This window comes from Chlorocebus sabaeus, chromosome 2 (assembly GCF_047675955.1).
Source record: "Chlorocebus sabaeus isolate Y175 chromosome 2, mChlSab1.0.hap1, whole genome shotgun sequence".
Classification (NCBI taxonomy): Eukaryota; Metazoa; Chordata; class Mammalia; order Primates; family Cercopithecidae; genus Chlorocebus; species Chlorocebus sabaeus.
This window is the reverse complement of record NC_132905.1, coordinates 73,421,103-73,439,070: the sequence shown is the minus strand read 5'-3', so window position 1 is coordinate 73,439,070 and position 17,968 is coordinate 73,421,103. Positions and strand designations below refer to the sequence as shown.

Genomic DNA, 17,968 nt, shown 5'->3' with positions numbered 1-17,968 from the left:
TAACCTGAATTTTTTGTTTATCATTATGTTGCCTTTTTGTTTGTTTGGTTTTGGTTTTCTCTTACACTAAAAGACCTTTTAAATGTTTTTTAGAACAGTTTTAGCTTTACAGGAAAACTGATAACGAGGTACAGAGTTTTGTTGTAGACACAGGTTAAAAAACAAAAAAAAGTACAGAGTTTGCACAAACCTCTCCCGGACTGCACAAACACAAGCACAGTTCCCCCCAATTATTTGCATCTTGCATTAGTGTGGTGCATCTGTTACAACTGATGAACCAATATTGATATATTATTACTAACTAAAGTTCACAGTTTATATTAGGGTTCACTCTCTGTTCAGTAATTTTCAAAATGTCATTTCCTTTTTTTTTTTTTTTTTTGAAACAGAGTCTTGCTCTTGTTGCCCAGGCTGGAGTGCAATGGCATGATCTCAGCTCACTGTCATCTCTGCCTCTCAAGCTCAAGCTATTCTCCTGCCTCAGCCTCCCGAGTAGATGGGATTACAGGCACATGCCACCATGCCCAGCTAATTTTTTTATTTTTAGTGGAGATGGGGTTTCATCATGTTGGCCAGGCTGGTCCCAAACTCCTAACATCAGGTGACCTGCCTGTCTCGGCCTCCAAAAGTGGTGGGATTACAGGAGTGAGCCATCATGCCCAGCCTAAAATGTCATTATTTCTTCCTTGACATATGAATTGTTTAGAAGCATGTTTTAAATTTTGTAAATGTATGGGGACTTTTAAATTTTATTTTTGTTATCAATTTATAACCTAAACACTTTATAGTCAGAGAAGATTAGCTATATCATGTTGATTCTTTGAATTTTATAGGGACTTACTTTTGGTCTAATATGTAATCATGTTGGTAAACATCCCATGATTGCTTGAGAAAGAATATGCATTCCCTGATTGTTAGTTTCAGAGTTCTATATTAGTCTGTGATATCAAACTCACTACTATTTTTCAAATCTCTTCGCCTTTTTGGTCTCCTTGATGTGGTGGCACGCGCCTGTAATCCCATCTACTCAGGAGGTTGAGGCAGGAGAACTGCTTGAGCTTGAGAGGCAGAGATGGCAGTGAGCTGAGATCACGGCATTACACTCCAGCCTGGGAAACAAGAGCAAGACTCCGTCTCAGAAAGTGTAAACCCTTTATAACTTTTTTTTTTTTTTTTTTTTGAGACGGAGTTTCACTCTGTCGCCCAGGCTGGAGTGCAGTGCCCCGATCTCCACTCACTGCAAGCTCCGCCACCTCCCGGGTTCATGCCATTCCCCTGCCTCAGCCTCCCTAGAAGCTGGGACTATAGGCACCCGCCACCACGCCTGGCTAATTTTTTTGTATTTTTAGTAGAGACGGGGTTTCACCATGTTTGCCAGGATGGTCTCGATCTCCTGACCTCGTGATCCGCCCGCCTCGGCCTCCCAAAGTGCTGGAATTACAGGCGTAAGCCACCGCGCCCGGCGCCCTTTATCATTCTTTAGTGTCTGTTTTAGTCTGTTCTCACATTGCTACAAAGAATTACCTGAGACTGGGTAAAGAAAAGAGGCTTAATTGGCTCACGGTTCCACAGGTTGTACAGGAAGCATGGCTGGGGAGGCCTGAGGAAGCTTGAAATCATGGCAGAAGGCAAAAAGGAAGGAGGCATGTCCACATGGTTGGAGCAGGAGGAAGAGAGCGAAGAGGGAGTGCTACACACTTTTAAACAACCAGATCTCGTTAAGAACTCACTATCATGAGAACAGCAAGGAGGAAGTCTGCCCCCATGATCCAATCACCTCTCACCAGGCCCCTCTTCCAATATTAGGGATTAAAATTCAACATGAGATTTGAGTGGGGACACAAATCCAAACCATATCAGTGTCCACGTCTATTCCTAATCATGCTTTTAATTTTGCACTCAGCATATGAATTTCTGAGAGTTACTGTAACAGTGCCACCAATTGGGTAGCTTAAAACAAATGCATTCTCTCACAGTTCTTGAGGCTAGAAGTCTAAAATAAAGGTGTGGGCTGGACCATGCTCCCTCTGAAGTCTTGAAAGAAGAATCCTTCCTGCCTCTTCTAGCCTCTGGTAGTTGCTAGCAACCCCTGCATTCCTTTACTTGTTGACTCATCACTCCAACCTCTGCCTCTGTCTTCATATGGCATCCTCCCTATGTCTCTGTGTTCAGATTTTCCTGTTCTTACAAGGACACAAGGGATATTGGGTTTAGCGTCCACCCTAATCCAGTATGACCTTGTCTTAACTTGATTACATCTGCAAAGTTCCTAATTCCAAATAGGATCATATTCACAGGTTTCAGTTGAACACTAATTTTGTCGGGGGGGGGGGGGGACACTACTCAATCCAGTACAAACAGCTATTAATGTAGCTGATGCAGAATTTTCTGTTCCTTAATTCAGTTAAATTTGAGTTATCACACAACCAGAAAAAAATAAGGCACATGTATACACTGAAAGGCAAGGAGGGCAGAATTTATTAAGCGAAAGGAAATCTCTCCACAAAAGGAGGGGTCCCTCATGCAGGTTTTCCACCTCACAAATTGAATGCCAGGCCACCACACACGAGCTGAAGGGGCATGGCTTCTCTCCTGCATAAGGTGCAAACTCCGTGTGGCTCCACCCCATGTACGGGCACTTGGTCTAAGTTACATTGATTTATCTCCCTTACTGCACGTGTGTTGAGAAATGGAATTTTTCACAGTGGGCATGTTCAGGCAAGCCATCTGTGCACAATGACCTGGGCAAGTCGGAGGTTCTTCAGGGACCCTTCCGTATTTGCCTAGGCATGTGCCTGTCTCCCTTTTCTTTCATAGCTATCTGTTTTATAGATTGGTCTAATATATGTTTTACCAATACTACAAGAAAATGGCTTACATGATTATGGAGGCTAAGAGGTCCCATGATCTGTCATCTATAAGCTGGAGACCCAGGAAGGCCTGTGGTATAATTCAGTCTGAGTCCAAAGGCTTGAGAACCAGGGGAGTCAGTGATGTAAATTCATCTGAGGACAGGAGAAGATGAGATGTCACAGCTCAAACAATGAGGCAGGAAAAAAAAGCGGGGGTGAATTCTTCCTTCCTCAGCCTTTTATTTACACCCTCAACAAATTGGATGATGTCCACCCACCTTGGGGATGGCCATCTCCTTTACTGAATCCCCCAATTCAAATTCGAATCTCCTCTGTAAACACACTCAAGACACTCCAGAATAATGTTTAAACAGACATCTGGGACCCCGTGGCCTATTCAAGTTGACATATAAAATTAACCATCGCAAGTTTACCCTTGTCAACTTGGCACCCATACGCATCTCCTTAAACCATACTTAACTGCCACATAAAGACAACAGCGGCCGGGCGCGGTGGCTCACGCCTGTAATCCCAGCACTTTGGGAGGCCGAGGCGGGCGGATCACGAGGTCAGGAGATCGAGACCATCCTGGCTAACACGGTGAAACCCCGTCTCTACTAAAAATACAAAAAATTAGCCGGGCATGGTGGCGAGCGCCTGTAATCCCAGCCACTGGGAGGCTGAGGCAGGAGAATGGCATGAACCCAGGAGGCAGAGCTTGCAGTGAGCCCAGATCGCACCACTGCACTCCTGCCTGGGCAACAGGGCGAGACTCCGTCTCAAAAAAAAAAAAAAAAAAAAGACAACAGCAAGGTCATAATTCCATCTAACACAATTAACAATTGAGCATTCTACCAGAAACACGCTAACCCATTTCCCAGAAGAGGAGGTAAAGTCTTCATGTGATGTTTACTCTCTCCTTGATATCCCATAACTTAAATACCATGATGTAAAATTAATCAAGGTTGAACATTGGAGCCAGTTTAAAAAATTAACTATATTTAAACAATGTATCTATAACAAATCTATAATACATCACTATAATAAAATCAATGCATCTTATGTTACAGAATAAGGAAATGAGAAGAAAGAAAGCTACACACACACAACATGGAGTCATAGCAAAATATGGAGGACATACTTATGACAATCACAGTCTATGTTTCTGTAACTGGTCATATGATCAAAGTCAGTATTTCTTCCACCACTTATTCTGTATTCCCTTTGCCTTCAGCAAGCACTTCATCTGGTCATGGCACTTACCTGGTGGTGACCCAAACCTTTATTGCTGAAAGGTCTAGGTCATTAGTGGTCCTGTCTGAATTAAGTTGTAGTTTTCCACTGACCTTAATCACAGGGCATGGTAACACTAAGAGAAGCCCTAAGGAATCTCACATATTCCCAACATACTTTTCCTTACCACCATTTGGGGGTAGTCCAGTTTCTACTTGGTAGTCGGGAACAATCACCCAGCCAGCACTGTAACTCATTTGTCTATTGAGTTAGAGGCATGAGAAGCCCGAAGTGGCTGAGGAGCAGTCTTAAACTTCCAGTTCAAATAAATCATGATTGTACCTCTCAGTGGAAAACATGCCACCCTATGTAAGACCTCTAGGCCAGCAGAGCATAAGTCATGACAACAGGAAGCAAAAATTTTGCTAGTGGGTCACTAGGGCTAATAGCGAACAGTGTCCCTCCTATTTTGACCCCTTGATTCCTGGATCTGTGAATCCATCATAAGAGAAATGCACCATATACTAGATGCTGACTCAGAGAGTAGACAGCCTTCCACAGAACCTTGTCCCAGCCCTACAAGGCACTGCCGTATAGCTGGTGCTATTACTGTCTTCAAAATACCATTCCACTGCTCTATGTAGCCAGTTGATTCAGGATAGTAGGGAACATTGTAAGAAAATTCCATGAGCATGGGCCCACTCCCACACTTTTGCTGTGAACTGAGTTCCTTGTAATGCTGTGTGGAATACCATGGTCATAGATGAGAGATTCTGTAAGTCCATGGATGGTAGTTTTAGTAGAAGCACTGTGCGAAGGGGAAGTGAATCTGTATCCAGAGTAAGATCTATTTCAGTAAGGACAAAACACTATCCCTTCAACGATGGAGGTGGATCAATGTAATTAACCTGCCACTAGGCAGCTGACTGCTGACTCTGGGAAATGGTGTCATATCAGGGGCTCAGTGTTGGTCTCTGCTGCTGGCAGACTGGGCACTCAGAGATAGCCTTGGCCAGGTCAGCCTTGGTGAGTAGAAGTCCACGTTGCTGAGCCCATGCATAATCTCTACTCTTGTTACCATGGCTACTTTGTTCATGAAACAATTGGGTGATGACACGGGTGGCTGAAGAAAGAGGCCTACTAGTATCCACAGAACAGGTTATCTTGTCTACTTTATTAAAATCCTTCTGTGCTAACCCTTTGGTGAGCATTCACATGGGGCACAAATATCTTCGCCCTTTTTGCCCATTCAGTGTCTATCCATATACTTCATCTCCAAATTTCTTTGTCACCAATTTTCCAGTTATGTTGAACTCCCTGACGATCCTGCCAAACCACTGGCCACAGCCTACAAATTGGCATATAATTGAATATCTGGCCATTTTTCCTTCTAAGCAAAGTCAACAAGGGGGACTGCTCAAAGTTCTTTCCACTGGGAGGACTTCCCTTCACCACCGTCCTTCAAGGTAGCCCAGAGGTGAGCTGAGTGCTACAGCTGTCCACTTTTGGGTGGTACCTGCATATCATATAGAAGCCTCTGTAAACCAGGCCTAAGTCTTCTCTTTCTCTGTCAGCTGGTTGTAAGGAAGTCCCCATGAAGCCACAGATGCAGGCTGGAAGAGAGAAGGCAGGTAGCAGAAGTGGGGACTATGGAAATTTGGCCTACTTCTTCATGTAACTTCCTTGTGCCTTCAGGGCCTGCTCAGGCCCAATCACGTGTATGCCATTTCCATCTGATGACGGAGTGTTGCTGGGCATATCCAACTTTGTGCATTGGTGGCTCAGATAACATCCAGTTCATGACAGGCAGCTCAGGTTGCATGGTAACTTGGTGGCTCAAGAAGTATCCGTCTCTACTAAGGCCTAGTAGCAGGCCAAGAGCTGTTTCTCAGAAAGAGACTAGCTATTTGTTGGTAATGGCAGGACTTTGCTCTAAAATCCTAAACCAAGATTCACCTACAGGGACCTGCCAGAAGCTTCAAACAGCATCCCTATCTGCCACTGCCACTTAAACACCATTGGATCTGCTGGATCATAAGACCCAAGTGGCGGAGCAGCTTTAACAGCAGCCTGGACCCGTTACAGAGACTTTTCTTGTTCTGGGCCCTACTCAAAACTAGCAGCTTTTTGAGTCAATTGGTAAATGGGCTGAAGTAACATAATGAAATTGGAAAATGTTGCCTCCAAAACCCAAAGAGGCCCACGAAGTATTGTGCCTCTTTCTGGGTTGTAAGAGCAGCAAGCTGCAAGTACTTATCCTTCACCTTAGAAGAAATATCTCAACATGCCCCATGTCACTGTATCCCTACCAATTTCACTAAGGTAGAAGGTCCTTGAAATGCAGTCATATTTATTTGAAATGCAGTCATATTTATTTCCTACCCTCTGATGCAAATGTCTTTCCACTAAGTCTAGTGTAGTTTCTACTTCTTGCTACTAGGTCAAATCAGCATAATGTCATCAATTATATGAATTAGTGTAATATTTTGTGGAAGGGAAAGGTAATCAAGAGCCCCATGAACTGAATTATGACATAGAGTTGGAGAGCTGATATACACCGGATATACAACAATGAAGGTGTGTCGGGGGCCCTGCCATCTGAAAGCAAACTGCCTTTGTGGACTGGTATGAAAAAAAAGACATTTGCCAGATAAATTCCATTGCCTCACCAAATAATGGTGAAATAAATATTTCATACATAACTTTTATATTTAAAATGCAAATTATAAATATAATATACATATTTACCTGTACTTTTGCAAATAATTATATAGGCCTGACTGGAAGGGAATGTTCCACCTTCCTGCCATTTTTTAATGACAAATTTCTGATAAAATTCCTTGTTACCTAATGAATGACTTCAGTTTCAAGATATGCTAAATGCATTCAGTTTCCAGTAGCTCTGGGCACACACTGTATGCTAGGACTTGGTGAACTTGAGGACTGAAAGAGTTTCTTGGCCTGCTTGTCTGGAAAGTGCAGTGGTTCCTTGCAGACCTTTTGTCTTCATTATTTTCAAAATTTCTTCTAAAATAAAAATCAAAAGGTAAAATCCATTAAGCCATTTGGTAGTGTGCATGATCAATAAGCAATTTAATAAAGTTAAACACAGATGATTTATAAATTGTATTCATCAATTTATTTGATATACAAAACAATGTATATCAAATAAATGTCTATTAAAGTGAACTTAGTCTTCAGCTAAACAGGAGCCCTTCGTATTTTCAAAGTGTTGCTGGTGATTCTAATCAGAATGAATGGCTTGCTTTGCAGTCACAGCCTACTTTAGGCTCAGCAGAAACATTAATTGTCCTTATTATTATAGCAAGTGATCAGTTTTTTAGTTGCTTGGCTCCAATCTCTGCCCTATGTCTTTCTCTTTGGATGACAAGAGCCAATGATGGTGTGGGACAAACTGAATAGTGACATTGCACAGTGAGAGTGGAAGAAGTAGCTTATTTCTTTCAGGCATATTGAGAAAAGAAAACCTTCCTTATAAATAAATAAAACTAAGAAGACTGAACTAAGAAAATGGAGAAGAAAGAAAAAAAGAAAAGGAAAGGTAAGGAAAAGAAAAGAGAGAGAAAGAAGGAAGGATGAACGGAAGGAAGGAAAAAAAGGAGAGAAAAGAGAGAGAGAGAAGAAAGAAAGAAAAAAAGAAAGAAAGAAAGAAAGAAAGAAGAGAAGGAAAGGAAGGAAGGAAGAAGGAAGGAAGGAAGGAAAGAAAGAGAGAGAGAGAAAGACAAAGGGAGGAAAAAATAAGAGAAGAGAAAAGAGAGAAAAAGAAAAGAAAGAAAGAAAGAAAAAAAGAAAAGAAAGACAGACAGAAGGAAAAAAGAGAAAAGAGAAAAAGAGAAAGAAAGAAGAAAAGAAGGTAAGGAAGAAGAAGAAGGAAAGAAAGAGAGAGAAAGAAGGAAGGACCGATGGATGGAAGGAAGGGAAAGAAGAGAAGAGAAAGAAAGAAAAGAAAAAAGAAAAGAAAATAAGGGAAGGGAAGCGAAGGGAAGGAAGGGAGGAAGGAAGGAGGGAGGAAGGGAGGGAAGGAGAAAGAAAGGAAGAGAGAGAGAGAGAAGGAAGGAAGGAAGGAAGGAAGGGAAAAGAAAGAAAGATGGATGGAAGGAAGGAAAAAAAGAAGAGAAAAGAGAGAAAGAAAAAGAAAGAAGGAAAAGAAAGGAAAGGAAAGGAAAGCAAGGCAAGAGAAAATTAGCAATCACGTGATTTGAAGGGCTGAGGATTTTTAGTACAAGCTAAAAATCAAACTTGAAGTGTACAGAAAAAGAGAAGAAAGATTATGTTCAATTTAGTTATAAAGCAATCTGAAAACAAAGATATAAAAATCTATACAATAAAATAACTTTCATGATAGAACTCCAGACGAACTGAAGAGTACAGCACAATTGTCAAGGGCATGAAGACTAGAGGGTAGAGAGAAAATTCATAACACTGAGGGTGAGGTGTTAGAAGAAAACATTAGCGATCTTTGTACTTGAATATTAGGTTATAAATGGGGAAAAGAGAAGATAACACTTTTTAAAATAAGAAAAATTTACCCCTGAAAACCTCTTTTCTCTTTCAACATGAATTTATGCCTTTATTAGCTATTGTCAGTGATTGTTTTAAGTGATTCATTAACATGCCAGGTTATCTTATAAATTATAGCATTTTACATTATTAACTTTTGATTTCAGCAATATAAATGCTTAAACAATAAATTGGTCTGTATTACCTGGGTTGTTTTCTTTAATGGTAACTAAATAGAATAATCCTCTTGGTGAAAGGAGATCTGGAACCAGGGGGAAAAACCTGTCCATCACTTCCCGACCATTTCTGCCACCAGCCCAAGCTGCCTCTATTCCGTGACTTCCTACCTGTGAACAATTAGAAAGAATGTTTTCTTTTTTTTTTTTTTTTTTTTTTTTTTTTTTTTTTTTTTTTTGAGACGGAGTCTCGCTCTGTCGCCCAGGCTGGAGTGCAGTGGCGCGATCTCCGCTCACTGCAAGCTCCGCCTTCCGGGTTCACGCCATTCTCCTGCCTCAGCCTCCCGAGTAGCTGGGACTACAGGCGGCGCCACCACACCCGGCTTTTTTGTATTTTTAGTAGAGACGGGGTTTCACCCTGTTAGCCAGGATGGTCTCGATCTCCTGACCTTGTGATCCGCCCGCCTCGGCCTCCCAGAGCGCTGGGATTACAGGCGTGAGCCACGGCGCCCGGCCGAATGTTTTCTTTTAACTCAAGTTTGATTTAGATCACAAACCGAATCTTTTTGAGAAGTATTATCACCAAACAAGTAAATATTTTGCATTTTTTACTGCTGACGAAGGAGCAGTAAAGTTGAATCTAAGTTTCATCGTTTTCTAGTGTGTAACCTTGGGTAAATTAGTAATCTTGTTTGTGAATTACTTTCCTCCTTTATCTGTAAAATTAGGAAAAGGATAGTTCCATATGTACAATTAGAAAAATAATAACTGGATAAAAAATGTTTTTGTAATAATAAAAAAAATTTTTATCTACTGTTAGGAATAAATGAGGAAGTATATTTAAAGTTTTGAGAACATTGCTCTGCATATATCAAGGGCTTAATAATAGTTCTTACTATTAGTACAATGCTTAAATTGAGAGACGTGGGTAGCTTTTATACTTACTATAGAAAGAAGCTAGGAGGAGGAGCTTGTATTATAAGATACATACTGTACAGAAACAAAGTTTCAAAATGTCCCAGTGCATCTGGCCCTCTTGTAGATTAAAGTGTGAAACACATAGACCTTTTCTAAGGAACCCATTTATTATATATTATATAAAGGCATACTGAAGCATGTTTCCTCTAACAATCTATATTTTAGAAACAATACGCCTGAGAGTTTATATAGTATTAAAAAATCTTTAGATCCTTATCATTGTATATTGTTTCCTTTTTTCACTTTCTTTTTTTTGAGACAGGGCCTCCTTCTGTCACCTAGACTGGAGTGCAGTCATGTAATCATGGCTCACTGCAGCTTCCACCTCCTGTGCTCAAGTGATCCTCCGACTTCAGCTTCCCAAGTGTCTAGGACTACAGGCGCAAACAACCATGCCTGTTAATCATATTAACATTTCCTCTGTTTTTAAGACTTTCCTCCTGGAGACTTCCTTTTCCTGGCATTCTCTCTACTTTTCTCCTGGGTTATACTCCCCATTTGTGCTGTTGGCACAAACCAACATCTTAATTCATGTTTCTGGATATATCAGTAAGTATACCCACAGCTTATTATAAATACAAACTCCTATTATTTGTATATTATGTTTCCTGGATCTAATCTCTGAGTCTCTTCTCTTTTACCTTTGTGAATTCTTCTCCATATCTTTATGCTCTGTGCACTGAAATCTTTTTTTCACTGGTTTCCAGATAACTGATTCAGGTCTTGACAGTGACCACATTCTCTTTTAATTCACTGCCTGATGTTTTACCGTGTAAAACGTATTTTTAAGCTCCAAGACATCTTCGTTGTGTTGTATTTTATCCTGCTTTCTAGCTAATTGCCCAGCTCATGAGAATACGACAGGTTTTCTTTCCGTTGGGAAAGCAAAATAGCCCAAGGCATTGCCTGCACTCAATCATCTATACATCCCAGCAGCTGTAAGGCTCAGAAGCATGTGGCTTAGGGCTAGAAACATGAAGAAAGGAAACCCATTCAGGTCACCATGTTCCCAGAATCTCCTTTTCATTGATTAGTCTTCTCACTAGTTGGATAGTGCTTTCCTAAACAGCTTTATGAAACTGCATTTCCCTCAAGGGCTGTTCACCTTCTGACTTCCCCGTCATATGAGTTCATATGTCAGCAGAGCAATAGCTTTTCCGCTGTTTAACTGCCATTAGTAGCAACAGCAGCCAAATGGATCCTTCCCATCTTGGCGCTGAGGTGAATGTATTTTTTACCAGCCTTGCCAGAGAATAATTATCAAAGAATAAAAAAGTATAATAATTAAAGGAAAGCTAGTCTTAGCCCATTATTAAACTTTGACCATTCCTGGGAAAAGGTTAACGCGATTTACCTTTTCATTACTGAGATTTTAAAAAATAATATACTTCAAGATTATTTGTTTTCCCTATCTGAAATGAGAATTGGTTCCACTCTTTCACTTTTTGGAAATACTTGTGAAAGGAGGAAACCAGAAACTTTGAGAAGGAATTCCTATGTGAATTTAAGATTGGTTAAAAAAAAATTTTTTTTTTTTTTTTTTTGAGACAGAGTCTCACTCTGTCAGCCAGGCTGGAGTACACTGGCCGATCTCGGCTCATTGCAACCTCTGTCTTCCAGGCTCAAGCAATTCTCCTGTGACAGTCTCCCAAATAGCTGGGATTACAGGTGTGTGCCACCAGGCCCGGCTAATTTTTGTATTTTTAGTGACAGTCTCCCAAATAGCTGGGATTACAGGTGTGTGCCACCAGGCCCGGCTAATTTTTGTATTTTTAGTAGAGACGGGGTTTCACCATGTTGGCCAGGCTGGTCTTGAACCCTTGACCTCAGTAATCTGCCGCCTCGGCCTCCCAAAGTGCTGGGATTACAGGCGTGGGCCACTGTGCCGGGCAGGTTAAAACATTTTGTTCTGCAAATTTTTTATTCATGATAAAGGATATGTGTAATATATATGTACATGTATATTCGAATATATGAATATAAACACCATGGCCTGATACGAACGTGATTTTTAGTGACAGATATGTGTCACGGTTTGTATTTCCATCATTTAAGGTTCCTTTCCTAGGTCTATTAATAGGACTCGATTACTGACAATTAGGAGTAAAATCAGAGTAGTCTGTGATAGCAGCAGCTGATCGATGTCATAGGGTGACATTCATTTGAATTTACAAACAAAATAACTGAAAATATTAATAATTAAATTTTGTGGTATGTTTTACCTCTTCAGGTGGAGTCACTACATAGGGGGGATTGAACACCAGAAGATCAACTTTTTCCTTCAATCTTGGTAGCAAGCCTTTGACCTAAATGTATTCAACAATAGTGAGAATTTTACATTAAACTCTGAATTAAATAAATGACAAATCAATCTTTAAAAATAATCTTCCAAGTTTTTGGGAAAATAATGTGTTAGGGCCTGCACTTGTAGAGAGAAACGAAGTTAAGTATTTTTACGTTTTCATTCAGAAAAATAATATAGGCCATTAAATAAAAATAAGGAAATTAAACTATCAGAATGAATATTAAAAAGCCTGTACTCCTCAACAGCACATATATTTATATTCTGGGTTCACTTTTAGAAAATGAAATAAGAAAGCAAATTCTAATTCTGTATAATCTGTATAGACTTGGATGTAAGTTTACAACTATATTTGCTAACATTTTCACAATTTTTCCCATATCTGTACAGATACCTACCATCATTTACTGGATACTGTTCTATAGTTTCTTCTATCTCTGGTGTTTCACCATTCTATCAAAAATACTTAACACTAATTATGGAAACATTAAAGAAATTTTTAGGCCAGACATGGTGGCTCATGCCTGTTATCCCAGCACTTTGGGAGGCCGAGGCAGGCAGATCACCTGAGGTGAGGAGTTCGAGACTAGCCTGGCCAACCCATGGACAACATGATGAAACCCAGTCTCTACTAAAAATACAAAAAACTAGCCAGGCACAGTGGTGGGTGCCTGTAATCCCAGCTACCCGGGAGGCTGAGGCAGGATAATTGCTTGAATCCAGGAGGCGGAGTTTGCAGCGAGCCAAGACTGCACCACTACACTCCAGCCTGGGCGACAGAGTGAGACTCTGTCTCAAAAAAAAAAAAAAAGAAAAAAAGAGAAAGAAAAAAAGAAAGAAATTTTTAAAATACAAAAAAAAAATCACCACATTGATCTCATGCAAATTATCGGAGTACCTTTCTTGATACCCTAGCTTTTATTAGCAGTAACAACTTCTAATAATATGAAAATAATTTCTTATCTCTTTGACTTAATTCCTTCTAAGCTACAAAATCATTTACAAATTAAAAAAAAAAAGCAAACAGGAAAGCTACCTACGCTCATCAGCGTAAGAAAAGTGTAGGTTAAGGAGTACAGAAGTATTTTGTATTTCATATTTCTACCTAGTGCATGCTATTATTATTTTTGCCTATAAAAAGGTATTTCACGTACATAAAACTGCCACTTGAAAATGTGTGCTGTTAACTTCTTAAAACAATGGTTGTGCAGTTGTCATTTGTTGTTTTTACCTACTGAGGACCCACTGCCCCTTTCTTCTGATTTAACTTCCTTGACTTTTGTTAGGGAAGCTCTACCTCCCATCATTCTCTATCTAAGTGGCCTGAGTAGGGTTTATCCCAACTCAGCTCCTGGGATGGGACTAGGAGCCAGGTTGAAGCCAATCATCTCCATATTCAAATCTCCTCTGACCACAGCAAAAGGTTGACAGATAGGCACATAACCCAAGTTGATCCCGATAATACTCATTCTGGGGCCTCTTCTACAGTAATTGAATAGAAAGGGCCTCTTTCCTCGGGAAGGTGTTGAGAAATAAGATACAGATATGCAAACATCCTGTTACCATGAAGGGAAAGACTGCCTAGGAACAGAGCCACCAGAGAGAAGTTCAGAGATAAGAAAAAGACGTCTATAACATTCTTAGAGTTCCTGGAAGTAGCTGTGCTGAAGCCATCAAATTTTTGTTTTGTTTTTTTGTTTTGTTTTTTGAGACAGGGCCTTGTTCTGTTCCCCAGGCTGGAGTGCAGTGGCACGATCATGGCTCAAGGCAGCCTCAACCTCCCAGGGTCAAGCAATCCTCCCACCTCAGCCTCCCAAGTAGCTGGCACCACAGGTGTGCACAACCACATCCAGCTATTTTTTTTTTTAATTTTTATTTTTTATAGAGACGAAGTCTCACTATATCTTACAAGCTGGTCTCGAACTCCTGGGCTGAAGCAATCATCCTGCCTTGGCATCCCAGAGTACTGGGACTAAAGGTGTGAGCCTTTGCACACACTAACTTTAGCCTTTGCACTAACTGGACTAACTTTTTAAATTTAAGCCAGTTTGAACAGGGTTCACTATAACTTCTGACTGAAAGAGGTCTGATCTATATAAGTTAATATAAATTCCTTTTGAATTGTGGAAAAGATGGATTACATCAACAAAGAATTTACTTTGTATAGGGTATACTGCTTAGTGGGTCAAAAGTCAATTACTTACCAAAGTTTCTTTGACCTAAAACATCTTAACCTTATTTGAAAAGAAAATTATTATTGGACAAAGATTAGCTTACCAAATCTGTAACAACTGGTTGAACGTGGACTTTGTTACAGCGTGCTGTCTCTAGGGTACAAGCTGCTGCCTCAGGGTTGATATCAGTGCACCTATAAACAGAAATGGAAGGAAACTATCCTATGTCTATAAGGCAAATCTGTTTCTGAGTAATTTCAAGGAATGTTCCATTAATTCTACACAGAACAGATTTAGAAAATAAAATTAGAATGTATTCAATAATGGCAAATGAGAACAAGGATTTGTTCTACTGATGAAAAAGACTGTTATAGTGATACAATGTCCAAGAGTAGAATACACATACATGCACACACATCTGAAGGAATTTATGAAATTATGATACATCCAATGAAGGAGTACTATGCAGCCACCAAAAATGAAATTTAAAGGGAATTTTTGATAGGAAAATGTTTATGAGACAAAATTAAATTAAAAACACAGGAAATGGGCCAGGCGCGGTGGTTCATGCCTGTAATCCCAGCACTTTGGGAGGCCAAGGCAGGCGGATCACCAGGTCAGGAGATCGAGACCATCCTGCCTAACATGGTGAAACCCTATCTCTACTAAAAATACAAAAAAAAAATTAGCTGGGTATGGTGGCAGGTGCCTGTAGTCCCAGCTACTCAGGAGGCTGAGGCAAGAACCCAGGAGGCCGAGGTTGCAGTGAGCCAAGATCACGCCACTGCACTCCATGCTGGGTGACAGAGCGAGACTTTGTCTCAAAAAAAAAAAAAAAAAAAAAACACACAGGAATTGAAAAAAAGAAAAAAACAGAAGCAAACTCAGTTGGACCATGTATGGTAAAATTTATAGGTGATTTTGATTTTCTTCTTTATACTTTTCTATATTCTCCAATTTTCTATAAATTTAAGCAACTTTAAATTTCTTATATCAAATTATTTACCTAAGAAATAAATCAAATTTAGAGACGATCTAAAATTATGCTGCTTCTACAATTATGCAGTATGATGGAGCAGTTTGAACATGAATAATTTTTAGGGAAGCATAGTTTGTAATCTGAGTTTTTGCTATGCTTAAATACTATAATTACATACTGTCTATTTAAAAATTATTTCATTAGAGTTGTCATGGTTAACCTGTCAGTGGAAGATCTAGATGAATATGATATACTTACATGTACAAAGCCTGAGGACCTATCATAGAGGCTAGGAATGCAGATACTACACCAGACCCTGCCCCTACTTCTAGGCATATTTCCACTCTAAAAAAAAACAAAATAAATATTAGTACAGTAGAATCAAAATACTTTTCACAGAAAACTCTCATGCTAGCTTTATTTCTAGCACGTATATTTCTCTAGCATCATCACTAACCTGCAAATATATGAAAATAGAAATTTGTAATTTCTGACAACTACTTCATACTTAATACTGCATAACTCAAAATTACTAATATTTTGGGTATGTAATATATTTTAAGTCCACAAAAGTTATATATTACCAAACATGGCTTTCAGTTAATTTTGACAAACCATTACATTAAAAAGTATGGAAAAACATTAATCCAGGGTTGGAAATCTTAATGTGAAAGATACCATTCCTTCGCACAAGGAGCTCCTAGCTTAGTATTTCCTAAAATGATAAGGTTTGTATTATTACTAAACTTATTTTTGATAAAAGGTTCCTCTATCATTTTTAACACCTAACATTCATAGAGCCATCAGTATATCCTAGAGAATTAAAAGGTCCCTCAGTAATAGAGCAGGACAAAAATTCCTTTTCTGTACAGCTATAAGCTAATTCAGATAATAGTATCTGATCTTCTAATGTCAGCCATCCGAGAATGCTGTTAACTATTAAAATCTTCATTCTACCGTACTTTATCTTTCCATTAAATTTATTTTCTTGCCTATAATCTTGGAAGTTCTTTTTTAGATCCGTGCTCTTGCTCTGTCACCTAGGCTACAGTGCAGTGGTGCCACCATAGCTCACCGCAGCCTTTAACTCCTGGGCTCAAGTGATCTCCCACCTCAGCCTCCCAAGTAGTTAGGACTACAGTAATAAACCACAGTGCCAGGCCTCTATAATGTTACACATGCATCAAAAGCATAAATTATCCCTGTCACAAAGATCAGCTTGATGGCATTTAGGGAAATTTTTAGCACTAAACTCCCAAAACAACTACCCAGTGACAAGCTCCAGAGGTTTTAAACTTTTGGAACCAGTCTACACATCTGACAAGTCTTTATTAGGTGGTAGTAAGGTCTGTGAATCTCACCAGGTGGCTTCTCTTTGAAAATAACTATCACGGTCTCATAAATAATTAGAATTCCAAACTAGAAATAACCCAAGACTTTATAACAAAATCAGCTCCTTTTACAGCATACTTTGCAGTGCAATTTGTGCTTGTAAATCTTTCTGGGCTATCTTGAGAAAAGACAAGTTATAAAACAGTACTGTTCCACTCTATACTCCAGTAAATCCAAAAGTTCCATCATCTACAATGAAAGACTAGTTTAATAAGAGCTGGGGCATTTTATACGTGGAAAAATATGACCAAGTTTAAGAGGGATAAATACAATATAGATCTTTGAAATCTGACAGCTGTTTGTTCCATCCTGAGAAAACCCAGTTCACCTCATCTTCAAACAAATCTAACAACACAAATTCCTTATATTTAAAAATCACAATGTCAGTATTCATTCTTTCTATTAATTTAAAATTGATGGCGATCACTTCAACAAATCCATTTAAATGAAGTGCTAGGGTAGACTATTGTCTGCTAGCTGCATGTAACTTTCTATTTTGTAACAATTAAATGAAAAATTCAGTTCCTCAGTAGCACTAGCCACATTTCAAGTCCTCTGTAGCCACAAGTGAGGACTGGCTGGTGCTACAGTATGCTATCCAGTGGGTTTAAAAATATTTCCCCCCTCCAGTAACACAACTTTCTTTCATGTTTGTTAAGGGTGCTATGTGCTGAGTAAATCAAATAATACCACGCAATTTTAATATTTAATACTTTAAAAATTAATAATCAACGTTTCCGGAATATTTTGTTTCCAAACGTGTTATACTATCGCATCTCTCAGGGACATGTGTTCTTCAGATTAACAGGTGACAGGTAAAGAGACGCCTTTGCATGGTAAGCAGTCAGGAAGCTCATGAGACAGAGCAGCCCCTGGCAAAGGAGATGTGTCCCCGGCACACTCATTACTTGTCAGTACAGGAAAATTCTCAATTACGGCGTCCTGGCTGTCAATCATCTGCAAGTGGACCCCGCCTCCTCCGGCTCAGGGCGGTGATAGCCACCGTCCCGGCCCTCCGCCACTGCACTTCTTCAGAACGCCTCGGCTCTTTCCCGTCAGAGCCCCTCCCCTCCTCGCACCCCGCCAGCTCGGCAGCTGCTGCCTCGAGCGCGTCCAGAAGCAGAAACGTGTCCTCCGCGGGCTCGTACACGTCGCTGAAGGCGCCGCGGCCCACGTGCCCGTGGAACGGCGTAGGGAAACGCTGGCTCGCCATCGTCCTTCACTGCGTTCTGCGCGCCTGCGCAGGGCGCGCGCATGCGCATCCCCTCAAGGGCCGGTCTTGGGGTGGGGCTGGAGTTCCGGGCGACCGGAGTGTTCTTCGGTCTTATATCTAAATTTGTCTGGGGACCTCCTTGAAATTT

At 40.1% G+C, this 17,968-nt stretch overlaps 1 protein-coding gene across 3 annotated transcripts; it reads right to left on the bottom strand.

Annotated features, from left to right (window-relative positions):
- Positions 1-2,326: 2,326 nt before the first annotated feature.
- On the bottom strand, positions 2,327-17,921 carry HEMK2 (HemK methyltransferase 2, ETF1 glutamine and histone H4 lysine). Of its 3 annotated transcripts, XR_491134.3 has the most exons (7): positions 17,687-17,921; positions 15,474-15,560; positions 14,340-14,430; positions 11,983-12,066; positions 8,812-8,953; positions 6,933-7,112; positions 2,327-3,005 (listed from the first exon to the last, which is right to left on the bottom strand). XR_491134.3 is itself a non-coding variant. In XM_007965793.3 (6 exons), the coding sequence occupies exons 1-6, from the start codon at positions 17,818-17,820 to the stop codon at positions 7,006-7,008; spliced, it is 645 nt and encodes a 214-aa protein (XP_007963984.3). In that variant the 5' UTR covers positions 17,821-17,921; the 3' UTR covers positions 3,830-7,005. The 3 variants fall into 3 exon arrangements, 2 of the variants coding, with proteins under 2 accessions (XP_007963984.3, XP_007963997.3); XM_007965793.3 differs by lacking the exon at positions 2,327-3,005 and having other exon boundaries at positions 3,830-7,112; XM_007965806.3 differs by lacking the exons at positions 2,327-3,005; positions 11,983-12,066 and having other exon boundaries at positions 3,830-7,112.
- Between the last annotated feature and the right edge of the window lie 47 nt (positions 17,922-17,968).